This window comes from Haliotis rufescens, unplaced genomic scaffold (genome assembly GCF_023055435.1).
Source record: "Haliotis rufescens isolate VD_foot unplaced genomic scaffold, xgHalRufe1.0.p SCAF_13, whole genome shotgun sequence".
In the NCBI taxonomy this organism is placed as follows: Eukaryota; Metazoa; Mollusca; class Gastropoda; order Lepetellida; family Haliotidae; genus Haliotis; species Haliotis rufescens.
This window is the reverse complement of record NW_025963813.1, coordinates 35,391,917-35,413,419: the sequence shown is the minus strand read 5'-3', so window position 1 is coordinate 35,413,419 and position 21,503 is coordinate 35,391,917. Positions and strand designations below refer to the sequence as shown.

The following is a 21,503-nucleotide window of genomic DNA, read 5'->3' as shown; positions in this document are numbered from 1 at the left end:
CTTGGCCCGTGTCTGAAGTCCAATGACGGTTTTAATATCCTATAACTGACTTATGAGATGATCTCGTTGCACTGCGCGGGACAGATACTACAGAAAGGCATGCCACCGTAGCCAGAAATACGACACCCCTACCTCCTAAAGAAAGCTTTGGGCATCACCTGCATCATTGGACCGGCGCTATGTTTTTGGTCGTTAACATTTGTACAAGGCGGGGCAAAAAGCATCGTTTTTCCGTCTATTTTACGCTTGAAAAATACTCCGGACACTTTCTGGACGCTCACCAATTATTCAATTTTAATGAATTTTTAGTCGTTTTTCCGTCAAATGTCCATGTACGGAAAAAACGATGTTTTCGTGTTTGCAGTGTCACCTGTGGAAGTCATCGTATCCCAATTGTGTGAATCGATGCTCACAGCAGTGAATGATACCCCATAAGATGAGATGATAATGTCGCAGATAGCTTGGGTTGTATACTCTTAAGGGAGTTGAGAATGAAAGAATCAAGTGCACACTGATCCAGTGGCCAGGGGAATAATGTTAGCGCTTTGAGCATACGCCTTTTGAAAAGAGTTGGGCGCAATATAAACATCATCATCATCATCATCATCATCATCAACATGTAACCACAAACTGGTTTCTGTCTGATAGTTGTGCTGAATATATGCAGTAAACATGATAATCCATTTCACTTTGAAACCTCCCTCGTACGTATAATGCAAACATCTTTGACCTTCAAATGTATTTTGAAAAAATGTGGTGTGACATTACATACGTAGAACTATGATTGCATGTGACGTTATGGCTGGCGAAGTTTGAACTGGAGCTAACGCTATAGATGGGAAACTATATACGTACTCATGAGTCAATTGAATAAATTTAGTATTGACATATTGACACACTTAGGCTACCCATCATGCTAATGTTCACATAACATATACGTGTATATTTATCTACCTGATAGCAAGCGAAGGCCGCGTGATAAATGTGACAAGGACCTCTGTGGTGTAATCACTTCTGTATGGCCGGTGTAATGGAGGGGAAGTACATCCTTGTGTTCCTGTCAGTTCTTGTGTCTTGTACGGCAACACAGCGCCCCAACATTGTCTTCATAGTTGCAGATGATTTAGGTGAGTATGTTTATCTTACAGATGAAGTGCCTTTGTACTGATGCAGGATTATCACATTTTCATACAGGGTCATTAGATATGTCGATAAAACAGATTCACATGCTTTACCAGATAGAACATATCTGATGACGAGAAATCGTAATGCCTGAGCTGCACTTCTGTTAGATCTTATTCTGATGTCAGATGACTAGATTATCACACACAACAACAGATATATACTAGTATATGCATCAGTCTGTTGAATATGTGATGACGAACATCGTTCATCCCTAACAGCGTTACATATCTGTTTCAGGCTCTTAACACACATTTGTCACGCATGCTTGATCGAAACACGTAGGCTTTCGTAGGTAATAGTACAGTTCTTGACTCAAGGACTGACTATCTGCATTACAATTTGCTTAAAATACTGCAACAAATTTTGTTTTCTTCCAGTAAATATATTCATACTCTCACCGAATACATGCAACCACAAGGTTTTAGGCTGTTGAATCGAATGAGGAAATATTTAACACATAGTATCACGTTCACATTGTCGAAGATTTTCATTGTAATATTTAGGGGGCACGGGTGGCCCAGTCGTGTAAGGCGACGCGATTCGCTGTCTAGAGTTGCGTCCCTTAGGCACGCCAGAAACCAATGATTGTGGGTTCGAATCCCGGTTACCCCGCTTATGTTTCTAGGTTTGTCACCACCATACCCCTGCTCGTGGGTTTCACCGAAGTAGTAAACGTCTGAGACCTGCATCACTTCGGGCTTTCCTCCCATATTAAGCTGACACGCCGTGATATAACTGGAATAATGTTAAAAAGCGGCGTTAAACCCAGCTCACTCATTCACTCATTATAATATTTCTTTTACGTATATGGGGTTCATTCTCATGCAGTTGCGGGCTTAAGTTCTGTGTGGTATCCATGTGAACTTGTAATGGTAAGACAATTAGATCAGTTAGTACCAAAATGTGTTACTCAGAAGGCTAACATCTAATTTAAACATGGAGAGAAAAAATATTCTGTTAAAACTAATCTATTTTACTTTTGAATGTTGTATACACATTCAAATCATATCCTGTCACCTTCAATTACAATAAGGGTGGGACGATGTTGGTTTCCGAAACCCAACCATGAAGACTCCTAACATCGACAAACTGGCGACAGAGGGGATCATCTTTGAGAGCGCCTATGTCCAGCCTTACTGCAGCCCGTAAATATCATTTGTGTTCGTTTTCATTACTCATACTTACATGATATAAGACACTCGTATCCCAACTTTGCAAGTTCCGCCTACAAGTCACCACAACATCTAAAATTGACGTATGAATACAAATTGTCAAAATGTATTTCTAGAATGATCTATCTTGGATACTGAATTTTGAAATATATATCTGCCGTAAAAGACGGATTTTCGAGATGAGATTGAGAAGAGCATGGTCACTTTCGTTGTTGGTATGTGTAATGTTAGATACAGCATCGTCCTCTATCGCCTATGATGATTTACAGGTCTCGCACGGCCTTCATGAGTGGAATGTTTCCATTCAAGGTGGGCATGCAGGTGAGTGAAGTAAAATGTTTCCCCTTCCTCATAAAAGTTGGTTGGTTGGTTAGTTGTTTAACGCCGCACTCAGCAATTTTCCAGCTATATGACGGCGGTCTGTAAATAATCCATAATCTGGACCAGACAATCCAGTGATTGATATCATGAGCATCGATCCACGCAACTGGGATCGATGACATACTTCAACCAAGTGAGCGAGCCTGACCACCCGATGCCGTTAGTCGCCTCTTACGACAAGCATAGTCGCCTTTTACGGCAAGCATGGGTTGCTGAAGACCTATTCTACCCCGGAATCTTCACGGGTCTCCTCATAAAAGCACATTAAACTTAATATTCTTAATATTCTTGGGGGGACTGGGATTTTGTATCGAGACCAGATACATTTTTAGGTACAGCTGCAAAACCAGATATTTGTTTTTAATATTTAAAAAAATGAATCTTTGAGACACAATAATTATTTCCAAAGAGCACATTATAACTTTATATTTGTTTCCTAATAAAATAATTATTATTTGTTTCAAAGTATGCTTTATATATGCTAAAGACCCACGTCCTAAGGCTTGAATCACCTGTTCCCTTGGTGGAGTACGATCACCCTTAGTCAAGAGTGCCATTGATATAATGTCTATTGTGATGTATAAAGTCTTACGTATACATTTTACATCGCAGCACAATGTTCTGAGCGATGTTCAGGCTGTGTGTGTGCCTCTCAACTACACCTTCCTGCCACAAGAGTTGAAGAAACTCGGCTATGCTACCCATATGGTCGGCAAGTATGTCCAGCAATACTATATGTTTCTGAAGATAGTGTGTATGTACGCTTGAAGAATTTTGATACAACGTTTCATGTCTGACGTAATCAGTATGAACTATATATCAGTCCATGGATGAATTGAATCGCAGATACGCTACAGCAAGGCAGATAAATTGATATGATGCCCACTATGACAGCAAAGAGTTGTAATAATTGATAATTGATCGAGTCAAACTTTCACAATATCGGAAGCAGTTTCATGTTTCACTTAGCTGCACAACAATCTCCCATCATTTCATAATGTTTTCAAGATGGCACCTTGGTTTCTGCAAATGGGAGTGTACACCGACGTACAGAGGGTTTGATACGTTCTTCGGCTACTACAGTGCAGCGGAGGATTACTTCAATCATAGCAAGGGCAAGTGCACAACTACCAACTCACTAAACACCATTAAAACCAGTCCAATTAATCACTTGTTTTGGACCATTTTTATTAAACTCTTTCCTAATCAACATGTCTGCACACCGAACTGTGGTAGCTGGTAAAATCGGAGAAATGTCCATCCAAGGATCAACTAAGAATGACACAAGCTATTGATAGTGGATACCCAAACTGGTACCGATGAACTCAATGAACTTAAAATAACAATCCTCCTTACACATTAATAATTATGGGTCATGTATGTCGTGTGTGCAACAGGTTACTGATGCATGTCTGCTTAAAACGCATTTTGATGGACCTTCTGATTGTATTCAATGTTAGAAGGGATTACTTTATAGATTGCTTGTCTATGCATATTTGCCACTGGCAGGTGGTTGTTTGATTAACACTAAATCTAAAAAAACGCTTTCCCATAATTGTTCGGCAGATTTCCTGGAACTACGAATATATGTCTGAGTATAACTACTAGTATCTGTTTGATAATAAATTGTGTGAGTTAATTCATAAACGGGGGCGCGACATTCAATCCAACTCAATTTCCTTCTCACTTCGTAGGTACTTCATGACTGCGTTTAAATGTTTGCAACAACAGCCTGGAATATATATTTTATATGAGATGCCCAGGTGTGATGTATGGATATACGTTGTGGATATCAGTGTTCGTTGATATATTCCTAGGTGCCTATTTAGACTACCGGGATAACGAACTTCCTGCTTGGGATTACAAGGGAGAGTATTCAGCTGTGAGTAACGTGCAAAAACAGTTTCGAAACCAGTTAAATATATCGATACTTTACGACAGCGTCAATAAAGATTAAAATGTTCCACACCCTTGGAAATGCACTGCGTATCTGTGCTTATGTGATTCTTTTTCCGTATCCAACTTTTTGTTTTCTTGACCAAACTCCTTTTCGCAAAATCAACAAGAACGTTTATGACCTGGGTAAGCATGTTGTGTTTATGCAATGTGCTTAGTGCAAACGACACGACTGTTCGACCAATGATTTACAGACATGTATCTTCTACCAATACAATTGACATGTTACCCACATCATATCAACAGCTAACTTCTCTAGCCCAGATCCTAATTTTTACAGACAGCAATGATCAATCCGAGATATATTGCTAACTGCAGTGTCAAACATCACGGAAACTAAAATCATATTATGGCAAATTACACAGGGACTCCCTTCTGTATTGTTCTTTGAATTAATCATGAGCGTCACTTTGTCTTAAGCAATGTTCCAGCAACATCACGGCGGGGGACACTAAACTCCAAAAATGGGCTTTCTGCATTGTTACCAAAATGTGGAATCGATCCCTGGCCTTGCGAGGGACGAGCCAACGTTTTTACCACTAAAACATATGCAACTTCATGCTAAGTGTTTCCCGACGTTGAAGGGGAGGAGAAAAGAGCGACACTATATCTGATGTACTCTTGTTGTCTCTCTGTTTCAGTATACATTCGCCCAGAAAGCTGTTGACATCATCCACCAACACAACGTCTCCCAGCCTCTGTTCATGTACCTGCCCTATCAGAATGTACATGGTCCCATTGAGGTAAAACTAACTGCTTTCTTTACAGGACAAAACCTGCAACGTACGTTAGGCCTTTTAAATCCGATTGGAAAAATAATTCTATAAGAATAAAGATAGGTCTCAAACTTGATTGCACATGCATACACATTGCATACCCTTGTTATATTCGGAAATGTATCTTGTGTTATAATAGCCAAAATGAAAAGTATAATGTAGCAATTGAGCAATGTACCTTTCACTGAAAATGTGTCTTGAGAAAAAAACCTTCTAATAATTAAAATGTTTGTCTCTCCATGGAGAGAGCTGCACCAGATCTAGAGCTGTCAGTTACTTTGATGATCATGCAGATTCATATTCTTATTCGCTGATCATATTACGTTCAGGTTCCCGAAAAGTACTTCAACATGTATCTTAATGTGATAAACCAAGGTCGCAGGACATATTCAGGTACTGTGAATTTCTTCTGACTGTGATTGCACATACATTTTCTCCACGTGTTGCCTATTCCAACTCCGGGGTGTAGTTGAAAGTGCGGAAGGTCGGTGGTTCGATCGCCTGGCCGCGTCATAGCAAATGACCCTTAAAATAGGTACTCGTATCCATGCAAGCGGCTCTGTATTCAAGGGATACAAATACTTGCTGGCTTGGAGTATATTGTGTGAGACTGGGGCATCCATGTTAAACTAAGGCAATATATACCAGTGGGTGAGCCGAATTAATCGCTATATGTCCAGACTAGTACAAACAGTCACAGACATGTGCCTCCTCGTGGCTTTTTCAGTAAAATAATACTGAACGCGACGTTAAAACCCGACGTCACCTCACAGACAGTCTGTTATGAAGTGACCAAAATGGATCGAATGGCAAAATATATCATATGGTTTATTTTGTTAAGATATATTTTCTTAACGTTTATGCTATTGGTTACACTTAAGTACCATATTTCAAGAATATCAGTATGAAATGTGAATACCCCTTGATATTGTGTATGATCTGTGATAGATACAAAGCATCAACCTCAGAATAGTTACTGAAGGAAAGTATTGGAACCAACACATTACATAAACTAACGTTTTAAATCCAGTTTGAACTGTGAGTGAGTGAGTATGGTTTTACGCCGCTTTTAGCAATATTCCAGCAATATGACGGCAGGGGACACCAGAAATGAGCTTCTCACATTGTACCCATGTCGGGATTCGAACCCGGGTCTTCGGTGTGACGAGCGAACGCTTTAACCACTAGGCTACCCGACCGCCCCTGTTTGAACTGTGATAGTTGTATTACACAATATGAATCACTCACAGCCAGAACCACATGATACAGAAACAAACAGGGCTCCATCTTCAGATGAATATTATTAATGCTACACCGCCTCCGTGGTCTAGTGGTAGAGCGTCCGCCCGGAGAGCGGAAGGTCCGGGGTTCGATCCCCAGCCGCGTCATACCAAAAGACGTTAAAAGATGGTACTTGTTGTTACACTGTCTGGCGCTCGGCATTAAGGGGCTAAAACAAGGACTGGTCGGCTCGGAGTCAGTAACTGTGTCTGAGTGGGGTGTTCATGTTAAACTGCGGCATGGTATCTGAGTGGGCCAGCACTATAAATCGGCATCAGTCCGGACTAGTACAAGCAGCCACACAAACACACACACACGTGCACGCACGTCGCTATATAAGTGCAATAATCTTGGACGCGACGTTAAACCCAATTTCACCTCACCTCACCTATTAATGCTACAGGTGATAAATTGTTCATTTGTGCCTTATATGAGCTTTGATTCTTCAGTGAACATAAACTCTCCTGTAACGAAATGCTTAATAGGTTATTACATAAAGGCATTTATGCAGATATGGTCTCTTTATAGGAATGGTGTCTGCCCTCGACGAAGCAGTTGGGAACGTAACAAAGGCACTTAAGGAGAAGGGGTTGTTTGAAAACACGCTCATTCTGTTTACAGCTGATGTAAGGAAAGACATACTGAGAATACAAAATACACTCATAAAAAAGAAAAGGAAGTCAAAATGTCGTTTATCATCAATCATCGGTAATCATACAAATACCCCGAACGGCGGTGGTTTTATGTTATTGATTGTGCAGATCAATTACATGTAAGCTTCGACCCGTGAAGATCCGGGGTAGAATAGGGCTTCAGCAACCAATGCATGCCGTAAAAGGTGACTATGCTTGTCGTAAAAGGCGACTAACGGGATCTGGTGGTCAGGCTTGCTGACTTGGTTGATTTATGTCATCGATCCAAATTGCGTGGATCGATGCGCATGATATTAATCACTGGATTGTCTGGTCCAGACTCGATTATTTACAGACCGCCATCATTTAGCTGGAATATTGCTGAGTGCGGCGTTCAACAACAAACCAACCAACCAACATGTAAGCTTCATTATACTGTGAAACAGATAGTTCTGAATAATAACTCATTCAGTGTGAGCAATTTAAAATCCCTCCAGAATGGCGGTCCTATTGAAGCTTATGCCAGCAACTGGCCTCTGAGAGGAGGGAAGCACACGATCTGGGAGGGAGGCACGAGGGGGGCATCCTTCATGTATGGCACCGGACTAAAGAAAACCAAGACAACTTATAATGGGTTCGTTAGTGCCATGACTTTAATTTTGTACATTTGAGAAGAAAGTTATATTTCTAAAGGAGATGAAAGTTTTATTAAAGATTCTCTCACTTAAAGATGTTTGGTTAAAGAGATTGGATAGTATCGCAGACCCATGTTGTTACAGAATGATGCATGCTGTAGACTGGAAGCCCACCTTGGTGTCAGCAGCTGGTGGAACGCCTGGTAAAAAAAACTTCCTTCTTAGATTTTCGTTTTTTGTCTAACGCCACGCTCAGCAATATTCTAGCTATATGATGACGGTCTGTAAATAATCGCGTCTGGACCAGACAATGGAGATGCTGACATCAAAAGCATCGATCTACGCAACTGGGATACAATGACTCCCATCAAACAAGTCAGCAATCCTGAAACTCGACCTCTTCAGTCGCCTCTTATGACAAACATGGGTTGCTGCAGATCAGTCTTCACGGGACCAAGATTCTCTCAAAGCATTACATCTGTCAGCCACACGCACGTGTTCACTTGTCACACAGGCTTCTACATTAACCCAATAGCCTTGCAACTGTATGTATCTAAGAGTATGCCTCAACCTTATGTCCAGAGTGATTATCTTTAGCAATGTTAATAAGCCTCGCACAGCAATAGATTCACCGAGTACAGCGATCACACTTGTACACTATCTATAATAACATTACTTGTATCTCCCCTTTGGAAATGTTTATTTTCTATCTTTTATCTCAAAGAATAGATGAGTAAATGTGAAGCTTTTCAATGCGATGACCTTAATTTGAAGGGACAAAACATGTAGTCTATTTACATTCACTCTACTTTATATAAACATATCAGTTACATCCACCAATATTGTAGGGACGTCAATCGATGGTATAAGCCACTGGGATTCTATCAGGAATGGCCTTCCATCGTCAAGGACCGAGTTCATATACAATCTGGACGACTTTGAGCCTGCAATGGAAGGACATGCTGGAATAAGGTAACTAGTTCAGGTATTAGGATACAGAAACTTAGAAGGAGCAGTTTATATCTCAACACACATAACGAACACTTGAGAGAAATATCTACACTGCGATCAAAGATTTCTGGAGCTGGACTTTAACCATGGATATGCATTACATAATGTTTCCCAACATGTATTCATATTGAACCTTTCATATTATGAACTACAGACGGTGCTGGAAGTGATCCTGTGTGGTATTGGTTGTTGACAGGGTTGGAGACTACAAGCTAATAATGGGCTACCCAGGTGGACCGGATGGCTGGCACGAGCCTATGAACAGAACAAAGAATGATAGATATGAGAACACCATATATGCCAAAGGCGATAGCCCAGTGCATCTGTACAACATACGTGGTAGGTGCAGAACATAAATAGTTACCTATTAATTTATCTAACTTATTTTGCTAACAATTTGTAAAATTATCAGGATGATTCACCTTGCTTAATTCTGATAGACATATGAGAAGTATTTGGTTAAACATGTCAACCATCCGTATGCGGACCATCTTATGAATATTCCCTTCTCCTCCTACAGAGGATCCCACTGAGCATAACGATCTGGCAGCAAAGATGCCGGACATTGTTGACAAACTAAGAGCGCGAATTGATGACTACCGGAAGCAGATGGTCCCCGCCCTTTTCCCTCATGGGGATCCTGCATCTGACCCCAGAAAGTTTGGGAAAGCTTGGAGCCCCGGATGGTGTTGATCTTCGACTTGTGTCAAGTTTACTCTGACAATGTTGGTTCGAATACCATTTGAATAAAGTAGCATGTAACTATAACACTATGTTGGTTCAAATTCATTTGCCTGAAATGCTACATGAGAATTTGTTGGTTGAAATTCATTTTGAATTTTGCATCGCTTGAAAAATAAATGGGTGTCAATATCCGGTGTCTTTATTTCATTGATACAGTTGGCGAGTTTTGTTGAACGTCACTTTGAACTGTTAATGTGACACAAGAAGTAGCTGTTTCATGCTTTGGCACTTTACTGCAACCCACCAGCAAGAGTATGGTTCTGATATTTACGTGGTACATTTTGGCACTTTTGGCCATTTCGCCTCGGAACCTAGGTAGCCGCTGACGATACAACACCATTCAGATTATCATTGTGATAAATGGTGTCATTAGATCATTCTGACTGGATTTACCTGTGTAATATGTGAACCACATTATTGGTGTCCACCGAAATGAACTACCCACAATGCCAGATGAGTCCTTGAAGGTCTATAGTTTGCATTCATTCTCCATTTATATTATTCTCAAGAACCAAATCTTTACCTGTACACCACTGCTTACAGCTACCTACATCTGTTGCTATCCTTCGCTGCTGGAGTAACAATTTACAGATAAAATCGTTTAGAACAATATATCCTCAGCACGGACCCGGCCTATTAAGCTTCTAGATGACGGCAACTACTGATGATTCGGTAGCGGTATCGTCCGATGCCACGTCAAGCCATCTCCCCTAATTGAAAGAAAGGCGGATTTACTTACAATGATGACCCGTGAAGATCCGGGGAAGAATAGGTCTTCAGCAACCCAGGCTTATCGTGAAGAGAGACTAGGCTTCACGTAACAGGCGACTTACGGGATCAAGTTGTCAGGCTCGCTGACTTGGTTGATGCATGTCATCGTATCCAAAGGTTTACATCTTCACAACCCCAACAATGAGCTGGCTAATCACGCAGCCTTCCTTTAATTTTGCCTTCATGTGTCACAGATCGAGGGGTCCCAGTGTATTCCAGGTAAGATTAGAAGCCTATTAACCTATGCACGAATTATAGAGGCATAAGTCGTATGTACAAAGGTAACGATCAAGGGATGTACCTGAATTCGAACTATACATAAAATATCAAAGACCCAAGGACACCACCTTGTTTTCTCCAAACACTGCATAATTAAGAAATTCCCACACTAGATAACCAAACACTCTCCAAGTATTCTCCTTCAGGCAACATATACAGGATATCATAGCCTATTACGTCAATAAACAACAAACACATTGACTTAGTTTGAAGGTTCACAGGAGGACCTGACCAGTGTCACATTCTGAATTATGAATTGTATTTTATGACCTTTATGTAAGTAGGAACGTTCTACAGTAACGGAAGATTACAGATGTGTACAATAAACATATATTCGTTATCTATGAAGAACGTATGTCACATTCGTTGTTAACATTCTGTTGCTCATGATGAGAGAACTTATGCTTAAAACTGTTACATATCAATTCTTGCACGTAACTATACGTTCGCAACGTTCCCTAAATCTCACGAAATGTGTTAAATCCTACTTTATTGATAAAGCTTGAACAACGGGATTATGTAAGTACAAAAATATGTAGATCAAGGTTGAGATGTAGATATGCTTTATCAATCTAGTCTAGACACTGGAAGGTTAAAATGTAAGCTGATAGTGGAACACTGTCTCATTTCTGCTCAACAGGCACACGCGATGGCGGTTCGTGAAATTCTTGCCCTGTTCCTGTATTTATTATCATTGTCATCGGCAGAGCGTCCTAACATCGTGTTTATTGTGGCAGATGACTTAGGTGAGCGCACACACTGCAAATAATAGCAAAGTGAGTTAATGTGAAATACATACTTAAACATTATGTCACTCTCAATGTGTCTTATCCCAAGTGGAGATAATGACAGTCCTGTAGGGTCTGCATAGCTAATTTTTCACAGAGAAATGTGTGTTTGTACAGGCTGGAATGATGTTGGTTTCCGGAATCCTGACATGATAACCCCAAACATCGACAAACTGGCCACAGAGGGAATCATCTTCGAAAATGCATATGTCCAGCCTCTGTGCAGCCCGTAAATACGTGTTATTTTGTATACCACAGCCTCATAATAATGAATTAGGAGAACGACCATATTCTTATGTATATATTACTTCTTACAATTGTGTTATTACTGAAATTGAATAACTCTCAACAGACATAACCTTAAAGGTACCACATAAATTGTTGATGTAAATTGTGATAACTGTGTTGCCATTTCTAATTGAGAATCACATGATTAAAAAATTAACGGATAAAATTGGAGAACGAACTGGTTTAAGTTGTGAATTGCTGAACTGCCTATGTTGGAAATGTCGCCAACGTCAAAGGTATCATTTGGCTTTCATATTTTCTCAGACCCGTGAAGATCCGGGATAGAACAGGTCTTCAGCAACCCATGCTTGCCGTAAAAGGCGACTATGCTTGTCGTAAAAGGCGACTAACGGGATCGGGTGGTCAGGCTCGCTGACTTGGTTGATGCAAGTCATCGATTCCAATTGCGTGGATCGATGTTCATGATGTAAATCAATGGATTGTCTGGTCCAGACTCGATTATTTACAGACCGCCGTCATATAGCTGGAATATTGCTGAGTGCGGCGTAAAAAAACAAGCCAAACCAAAATCATATTTTCTCATGACCACTGCCAAAGCGGCGTGTTTGGGATGCTGTGAACAGGCTATTCATTGCAATACGACACAAGCATCAATACACTTATTGTTTCAGATCCCGTACTTCCTTTATGAGTGGAATGTTTCCATTCCACGCAGGCATGCAGGTAAAAATGTCGTTGTTTTAAAAAAAACATGGCCAGTGCACATTATCTATGAACTACATACATGTTGTTAAATGTTATCCTGAGTGAGATAGTCAAATATGTTGTCACGTCACCACTGTTTCAGTCACATTGTGATAAGAAAAAAATAACCCTTTATGTTTTCTAATGACATGTCAATAATGGACTGTAGTGAGTGTGTATGGTTTTACGCCGCCTTTTAGCAATATTCCAGCAATATCACGGCGGGGGACACCAGAAATGGGCTTCACACATTGTATCCATGTCGGGAATCGAACCAGGGTCTTTGGCGTGACGAGCTACCCGACCGCCGATAATGGACTGTAAGATAACTAAAAACACATAGTAGATTGGGTTTAAAACTAATGTGAAATAACAATTCTGATGGTGTTCGGATCATCAAATAATAACATGATGTAAATACTACTAGGGACCATCGGGACCCACGTGCAGTATTCGGCTGTTTGATTGATCAAACTATCTCAATACACTCAATGGTTTGTACGAATCAAATTTACCAGAAGGTACTCAGCTCTGTTGGAATGGCTGATCCAGTTGAGAGGTTATTTAGGGACTTGAACTTCTCGTCCTGTACTTGACATATTTTGTGTATCATAATAACATTTTCCTATTCCTCTGGACAATGTCAATTTTGTACTGCCTATACCAACAGAGACTTTTCTTTTTTCTTTTCGAAATTCTCATTCAGGCTTAAAGTGATTTCTATAAAATACCTTTTCATGTCTTCTCATATTAGGCGTATCCAACTGATATTTATGAAACAAAAGGCTTTTACACTTGTTTGGTCATGATCAGACAGTCACAGATTGTAATATATCCACGATGGCAGTTTGTAAAGTTGTGTGGCTTTGTTCCTCATGAGAAAAGACTCATTTTTCATCTTACTATGCATGAGCAGCCATGGGGATTCTGTGAAAAAATATCAGACCGCCGCAAACTATGCTTTTCGTGATAGGTGACAAACTGGCTCGGCGACTTCATCTCTTTGGATGTTATCATTTTCTAATTACGTAAATCGATGTTCATGATGTCTGGATTGTGTTCATCACTGGATTGTCTGGTCTAGACTAAATTATGTACGCTGAAGTGTTATGGGGTTAAAGGAATGCACGTAAATGGGAAGGCTGTTTTCTTTCACGTTGAGTATCTGACAAAGACATATCCATACTCAGCATGAGGTACTGCTCCCTGGCCAAGCAGTGTGTGTGCCCCTCAACTATACCTTCCTGCCCCAGGAACTGAAGAAACTCGGCTACGCTACGCACATGATCGGAAAGTAGGTACCATTGTACACTATAATCAGCATTAATTAAACCAGTATCTGTGCTTGTAGATGAACCATTGCCATTCTGTGATACACTTAGGTACCTACATTCACTATGTGCACTATCATTGTAGTGCGGCACATCGGTGTGGGAATGCGGGAACAGTTGTCATTCTTAGATAAACAAATATACACGCATTCCTTAATGTCTACTAACGTGGCATTTTGGTTTCGGATGTGTGAGTGTGGTAAGGACTGTCACTCCCAGATATACCAACGTACAAAAAGAATTATATTTAAGTCGCATTTAAAAAATCAAACTGTATATATGTGCATAATGTGCACTATTATTTCAGATGGCACCTGGGTTTCTGCAAGTGGGAGTGTACACCGACGTACCGAGGCTTCGATACTTACTTTGGCTATTATAATGCGGCTGAAGACTACTACAATCACTCTACTGGTGCGTGTTATTCCGCTTTGGGGTATTTAGGGAAGCATGCTCAAAGTGATATCGTGTATTTAGATTTCAGTTTCATCCATGAACATGTAAGCAGATGTACAATAGTCTAAATATTTCATATTTCATCAGGGTGGGATCCTTCCTTAGACTACAGTGACAATCTGCTACCTGCAAGAAACTATTCAGGCGTATATTCTGCCGTAAGTATGCACTTTGTCTGTCAGTAACTGTAATGGACAAGTTTTATAACAATCACGATTACTTTACAAAATACATATTATTTGTAACATTGCCAAATCCTCGGCGCGTCGTTAACTGGTGTGACCATTGCCATACATTGCTATTATCATTTCAGTTCACATTCGCCCAGAGAGCCGTTGACATCATCCATCAACATGATGTTTCCCAGCCGTTGTTTATGTACCTTCCGTATCAGAATGTACATGCTCCTATTGAGGTACTTTAAAACAACTTCACTGACAATATGCACATGTTAAATTCCATCGGCCTATATTTGTGACTGACTCATGTGGTCAAACAAGCAAATATTATCTCCATCAGTCATGACAACTATACAAGAGAGAGAGAGAGAGAGAGAGAGAGGGGGAGGGTATATATGTAGAGAGATGTAGAGAACGAGAGAGATAGGTTTTATATATGTAGAGAGAGAGAGAGGGAGAGGGTATACATGTAGAGAGAGAGGGGGTATATATGTAGAGAGATGTAGAGAGCGAGAGAGAGAGAGAGGGGGTATATATGTAGAGAGAGATGTAGAGAGCGAGATAGAGAGAGAGGGGTATATATGTAGAGAGAGGGGGAGAGAGAGAGGGGTATATATGTAGAGAGAGAGGGAGAGAGAGAGGGGTATATATGTAGAGAGATGTAGAGAGCGAGAGAGAGAGAGAGGTATATATGTAGAGAGAGAGAGGGGGGTATATATGTAGAGAGATGTAGAGAGCGAGAGAGAGAGAGAGGTATATATGTAGAGAGAGAGAGAGAGGGGGTATATATGTAGAGAGATGTAGAGAGCGAGAGAGAGGGATATATATGTAGAGGGAGAGAGGGGGTATATATGTAGAGAGAGATATAGAGAGCGAGATAGAGGGGTATATATGTAGAGAGAGGGGGTATATATGTAGAGACAGAGGGAGAGAAAGAGAGGGGTATATATGTAGAGGGAGAGAGAGAGAGGGGGGTATATATGTAGAGAGAGATGTAGAGAGCGAAAGAGAGAGGGGTATATATGTAGAGAGAGGGAGAGAGAGAGAGGGGTATATATGTAGAGGGAGAGAGAGAGAGGGGTATATATGTAGAGAGAGATGTAGAGAGCGAGAGAGAGGGGTATATATGTAGAGAGAGAGAGAGGGAGGGAGAGAGAGGGGTATTTATGTAGAGAGAGATGTAGAGAGCGAGAGAGAGGGGTATATATGTAGAGAGAGAGAGAGAGAGGGTATATGTGTAGAGAGAGAGAGAGAGAGAGAGACCTGGAGCAACTACATCCGCTTACAGGCGACTGCTAAAAAAAAAGACTCTACAACAGGACACAGTTGATGAGTGATACATGCAGATGATTTAATATTTTTAGGATTACATATACATATAAGTATGACAATCCATTTGTGAATGTATGTCTTTCAATATTTGACACCACAGGTTCCCAAGAAGTATGAGGATATGTATCCAAACGTGGTCAACGCAGGACGAAGAACGTATAGTGGTATCTCTTTATGGCTATATTTTCTATCTTTAGCTTTAATCAATTTGCCTCTAGTATCAGATAGTTGTATTTTTAGAAATCACTATTTTGATTATCATGCTTATGGACAGTTCCAAGCAATATTATATCAATTTACTATTAAAATCCACGTGGTCATCGGAACTCTATGGGAAGTTGTGCCCCTTGTGCATGTTAGGATCGCGGTTCGAGTCCCTGTTTCGTACTGATTAGGAGCATGTGTTTGCCTGCACGCAGTCAAGCTTGTGAGTGTAAGTGAAGTGATAAAACGTCTTCTGACTGATCATGATGAGCTTTTGTCAAACATGCAATGTTGACAGTTGCGTGTGTGTTCGCCGAGATGAACACTACCAAGCTAACTGTCGTTCATTTCCCGATAAGCGTCAGTATGTCGCGTGATTGCGTTGTCAATCGAGTTGGTTGGTTGGTTTGTTGTTTTACGCCGCACTCAGCAATATTCCAGCTATATGACAGCCGTCTGTAAATAATCGAATCTGGACCAGACAATCCAGTGATTGATACCATGAGCATCGATCCAAGCAATTGTCTGCGAGCCTGACCACCCGATCCCTTTAGTCGCCTCTTACGACAAGCATATTCACATTTAATGGTAAGCATGGGTTGCTGAAGACCTATTCTACCCCGGATGCCAGTCGAGTGAAGACAGTGGAATTACCCAATGTCTCAAATAACGTTACAAAAGGACGGTGTCATCGAACAATTTAGGCTATGAATGAAGCCACACAGATCATTATATGTCGGGTCATCAAAATGAAGCGTCCATTCGAAGTTACAACAGGGAATGCTCTCCTTACAAAGAGAAATCACCGCGGCGGTAAATCCCGTCATGAGCAGCTCATTTAACCTTTGTAACACTCAAAAACACATCCAAACTTCACAGAACGGTTATATTAATCTATTTTCAGAAGCAACCGGGTCTGGAATTATTTCCAATTGTAGATAAAATTATAACGTTTGTAAAACCAAGGGACGTAACTCCCATGGAAGGTGTGACACGGATGACGTCAAAAGAACAGCAACGTACCGCGTTAATATATTGCTTTAAATAATAACAGTTTGTTGTTTAAATAGATTGTTATGTCATGATGTATGTATGTATTATATTAATACGTTGTATTGACGTCCATAATGGAATTTGCTCACGTGTGGCACGGTCGTATCCACTGATTAACGTCAACAAATACAACTTCAATCCTTAACTAAGGTTGTGATACATCTGAAGTACTGGCCCGCTACTTTCATTCCCAACAGGAATGGTGTCTGCCCTGGATGAGGCGGTTGGAAATGTTACACAGGCCCTGAAGGATCGGGGCTTGTTTGACAATACTCTGATTCTATTTACGGCAGATGTAAGTTGTTCTCAACATCGAGGAGAATCTTAAAACAATGTTCCACTTCATGCGCTCAGTGGGAACCTGAGTAATGTATATTTTCAGAAAAGTATTCTTTTGTTATGACTTTTCAGCCGTTAAACATTTATTTAATATAGTTTTCCGCATGCCATGGTATTGTTTTAAATGTGGCGCATTTGTTTCTAAAATGCCACACAAAGCATAATCACGCATGTGCCTTTGGGACATCTTTGTCAATTCGTCATACATGGTTACTAGCTTCAAGTTTGTCTGTGTGATATGCTGGGAACATTTTACTTTTCCCATGAAAAATGTGTAAGGGGAAACTCTTCTATAGTCATGTTTGTTTCAATTATTCAAGTAGGGTTAAATCCACCTATTTTGGACATGTGTCTATGGGTCATCCCGAGTTCATGCAAGTGTTGTGCCTCTATGCCGTTCTTCCTTGTAATATAATGAGACATGAACGTATGTTCATTCAGAATGGAGGCCCTATCGAGAAGTATGCCAACAACTGGCCTCTGAGAGGAGGGAAGCACACGATCTGGGAAGGGGGTACGAAAGGAGCATCCTTCATGTATGGTGCTGGGCTCCAGAAGACAAGGACGACATACGACGGGTGACATATTGGAATATAATCAGATCAAACTAAATGATCCTGTTTTATTAATGTGTTCCAGAGATGGTGTCTAAAAATAAGGTAAATGATTTAATTCGTGTTCAGACAAGCGTATGGTTCCGCCAGTAAAATGGTAAGGGTCCAATATAAACTGGAATGCAGGAAAGCATATCATATGCAGTATAACAACGTTCATGTTTCCATAATCGTGTACACCTTGTCACACATCAATTACTATAATAATTTTTATCACATAGTGTATTCAAAATGCACTTTTAGTTGAATACTTAGATGATAATCTTAACCTTATTTAAATGCTGTAGCGGATTAAGTATGCGGTTTATTGTAAATGTGGATCGATTATATGTCTTAACAGGATGATCCACGCTGTGGACTGGAAACCCACTTTAGTGTCCGCTGCTGGAGGAGCTCCAGGTACGGAGATTCTCGTGTGTTTCGGTTTGGTTTGTTGTTTTACGCCGCACTCAGCAATATTCCAGCTTTATGACGGCGATCTGTAAATAATCGAGTCTGTACCAGACAATCCAGTGATTAACACCATGAACATCGATCCACGCAATTGGGATCGATGACATGCATCAACCAAGTCAGCGAGCCTGACCACCCGATCCCGTTAGTCGCCTTTTACGACAAGCATAGTCGCCTTTTACGGCAAGCATGAGTTGCTGAAGACCTATTCTACCCCGGATCTTCACGGGTCTCTCATGTGTATTTCCCATGAGTGTTAAGATACGTGTTAAGATAAGATAAGACTTTATTATCTCAGGGGAAATTCACATTGCACACTTGATCAGCACAAAATGTCAAAAATAAAAGATATGATGACAACATATGTACAGACTGAATTAAGACACTAAAAAACACACGAGTAAAACTTATAGAAAATTGAACACTAGAAGAGTGTTTGTCCAAATAGTAAACAAGAAACACTAATTTGTTACTGCCAAAAAATCTGTCATTATTTTGAATATATAATTCGAATAATAAATCATCGTTAGCGTACTACGAAGTGTTTTTACCACCTTTCATTATATGTTGGTCGTAGAAACTACCATTGATGGAATGAGTCACTGGGATTCTATTCGAAACGGCCTCCCGTCTAAAAGGACGGAGTTCATTTACAACATTGACGACTTTGAAGTTCCAGTCGAGGGGCATGCTGGAATAAGGTATTTTAAACATTTAGTCAATTGATTTGATTGCATGCATGTAGACATATGAAAGGACATGGCCCATGAGCTTTCATGACCAGCCGATTATCCTTCGTGACCAACTCGTGTTATTCCGGGACAAGCCGAATAGCCACTCTTGCCCCTCTCGTGGCCATTTTTGCGACCGGGTTCGGTCTTAGCGCAAACGGGCGTACCTAAAACAATTGTCAACTCGTTGCCTAATGGTTAACATATATTTCCCCGTATGTTATATATATTTCAGATGCATTTTGAAGCACATCGGGACATGCGGAATTATACAGTATGATTGAACACATGTTACCGTGTCTTGGGTATATTTTTAGATGCAAGACATGTGTAAAATCAAAAATTATTTCTGAGGGATTCTTTGACGAAGAACTTGAAATCATGCGCGCATTCTGATTGGTTTGTCGTATTTTCGCACATAACATTCATCGATAGGGGGACGATTCTTCTTGCAGGTTACGGAAAGGGGCGAGTGGTGACGAATGAGCCGATTATCTGACTTCACATGTTTGATTTGTTATCCTCATGGCGATTTGCATATTCATATGACAACCTACTTCAGATTGTTTTTGGCAGAGTAATTTATTGTTAAATGGTGTTGTATTTCTATTACATAGTTTCTGTTGAGATTCAGTTGAAGTTCATAGCATTGTGTTTTGATAATAATTAGATGCCAGGAATGTAGTCCTATCTTATTTAAGGAGTGGTGTTGATGTCACTATATTGAGATGGTTCTTTGTCAAAGTCAAGTGTAATCTAGAATCTTCTGGAACAGCTGGACTAGTCCAGCACTGTACAGAACCTTCTAGAAGATATTTAGACTATATAAGAGGAGTAAGGACATGACTCTCGTATCTCGCATCACATCTCATGTTACCTCAGGACCAGCGGATGCGTGAAGATAATTGTTTTCACCCTAGGTATCCAGCCTCGGCCTATTTTGCAAGCTTTACCACTGTTACTGCTGAATGAATATTATTACCACTTCTATTATATTTTATACTGCAATTGAATTTTGTACTGCCACACTTTTGTGTACTGCCATTGTAATGGATATGCAGTAATTTATATTGATTTGTAAACCCAATTAATATTAATATACAATTGTAATGTGTATACCATTTCTTTGTTGTTTGTTGGTTTCACACTGATTTTATAGATAATCTGGGTTAACTTATTGTTCCAATTTGGAAGTAACAAGATGAAATATCACATGGCCCATATCAAATTGCACTCATTACTATAGTTATCATGTAAAACAAATAAAAACCAATTCTAACTGTGCAAATACCAATTGTAACAATTATATTCGTATGTATCAGAGTAGGCGACTACAAGCTGATCCTGGGGTACCCTGGAGGTCCTGATGGCTGGCACCAACCCATGAACAGAACCCAGGATGACAAGTATGAACAGACAGTTTACACTACAGGAGATGAACCATTACATCTCTTCAACATAAGAGGTACACTTATACATACCTTCCTAAATCTCCGTAATGTACAGTATATAGTTCATTTAAACACGAACGTGTACTGCTGCAAGGCCAGCTGTGGGTTTAACCTAATCAATCAAAACCCCATTACACACAATGTATACTGCTGCAAGGCCAGCTGTGGGTTTAACATAATCAATCAAAACCCCATTACACGCAATGTGTACAGCTGCAAGGCCAGCTGTGGGTTTAACCTAATCAGTCTAAACCCCATTACACGCTATGTGTACTGCTGCAAGGCCAGCTGTGGGTTTAACCTAATCAATCTAAACCCCATTACACGCAATGTATACTGCTGCAAGGCCAGTTGTGGGTTTTACCTAATCAATCTAAACCCCATTACACGCAATGTGTACTGCTGCAAGGCAAGCTGTGGGTTTAACCTAATCAGTCTAAACCCCATTACACGCAATGTATTATAAAGATGAACATATATTTTTTGTTAACTTATAAGTAAAAAAGCTCTCTCCCAAAGTTTTTACAAATATTCTGATACCCACGCAGAGGATCCCACTGAGCACAACGACCTTGCACAGCAGATGCCGGACATGGTGGCGTATTTGCGTGCCCGGTTTGAGGACTACAAGAAGACGATGGTGCCAGCCAATTTTCCCGATACGGATCCTGCATCTGACCCCAGGCTGTATGGCGGCTCTTGGACCCCTGGGTGGTGCTAATCAATTGTACTTATGTCAATATATCTACATAAGGA

The 21,503-nt window shown here is 40.4% G+C and overlaps 2 protein-coding genes across 3 annotated transcripts; both read left to right on the top strand.

Annotated features, from left to right (window-relative positions):
- The first annotated feature begins 971 nt into the window (after positions 1-971).
- LOC124151557 (arylsulfatase B-like) lies at positions 972-9,904 on the top strand. Of its 2 annotated transcripts, none has more exons than XM_048394464.1 (14): positions 972-1,127; positions 2,219-2,330; positions 2,627-2,678; positions 3,351-3,454; positions 3,747-3,853; positions 4,556-4,620; positions 5,336-5,437; positions 5,800-5,863; positions 7,280-7,377; positions 7,881-8,017; positions 8,163-8,221; positions 8,867-8,990; positions 9,226-9,368; positions 9,550-9,904. In XM_048394464.1, the coding sequence occupies exons 1-14, from the start codon at positions 1,019-1,021 to the stop codon at positions 9,720-9,722; spliced, it is 1,449 nt and encodes a 482-aa protein (XP_048250421.1). In that variant the 5' UTR covers positions 972-1,018; the 3' UTR covers positions 9,723-9,904. The 2 variants fall into 2 exon arrangements, with proteins under 2 accessions (XP_048250421.1, XP_048250423.1); XM_048394466.1 differs by having other exon boundaries at positions 977-1,127; positions 2,182-2,330.
- Positions 9,905-11,428: 1,524 nt separating this feature from the next.
- On the top strand, positions 11,429-21,503 carry LOC124151545 (arylsulfatase B-like). The gene is made up of 14 exons (XM_046524062.2): positions 11,429-11,569; positions 11,729-11,840; positions 12,532-12,583; positions 13,795-13,898; positions 14,243-14,349; positions 14,479-14,549; positions 14,705-14,806; positions 16,003-16,066; positions 17,357-17,454; positions 17,940-18,076; positions 18,453-18,511; positions 19,143-19,266; positions 20,619-20,761; positions 21,296-21,503. The coding sequence occupies exons 1-14, from the start codon at positions 11,473-11,475 to the stop codon at positions 21,466-21,468; spliced, it is 1,443 nt and encodes a 480-aa protein (XP_046380018.2). The 5' UTR covers positions 11,429-11,472; the 3' UTR covers positions 21,469-21,503.

Excerpts from the sequence above, each read along its gene's own strand:
- LOC124151557 (XM_048394464.1), top strand. The coding sequence starts at position 1,019 with ATGGCCGGTGTAATGGAGGGGAAGTACATCCTTGTGTTCCTGTCAGTT. Across the intron at positions 4,621-5,335 it reads ACAAGGGAGAGTATTCAGCT|TATACATTCGCCCAGAAAGC; the intron begins GTGAGTAACGTG and ends TCTCTGTTTCAG. Across the intron at positions 8,222-8,866 it reads AGCAGCTGGTGGAACGCCTG|GGACGTCAATCGATGGTATA; the intron begins GTAAAAAAAACT and ends CCAATATTGTAG.
- LOC124151545 (XM_046524062.2), top strand. The coding sequence starts at position 11,473 with ATGGCGGTTCGTGAAATTCTTGCCCTGTTCCTGTATTTATTATCATTG. Across the intron at positions 14,550-14,704 it reads ATTCAGGCGTATATTCTGCC|TTCACATTCGCCCAGAGAGC; the intron begins GTAAGTATGCAC and ends TTATCATTTCAG. Across the intron at positions 19,267-20,618 it reads GAGGGGCATGCTGGAATAAG|AGTAGGCGACTACAAGCTGA; the intron begins GTATTTTAAACA and ends CGTATGTATCAG.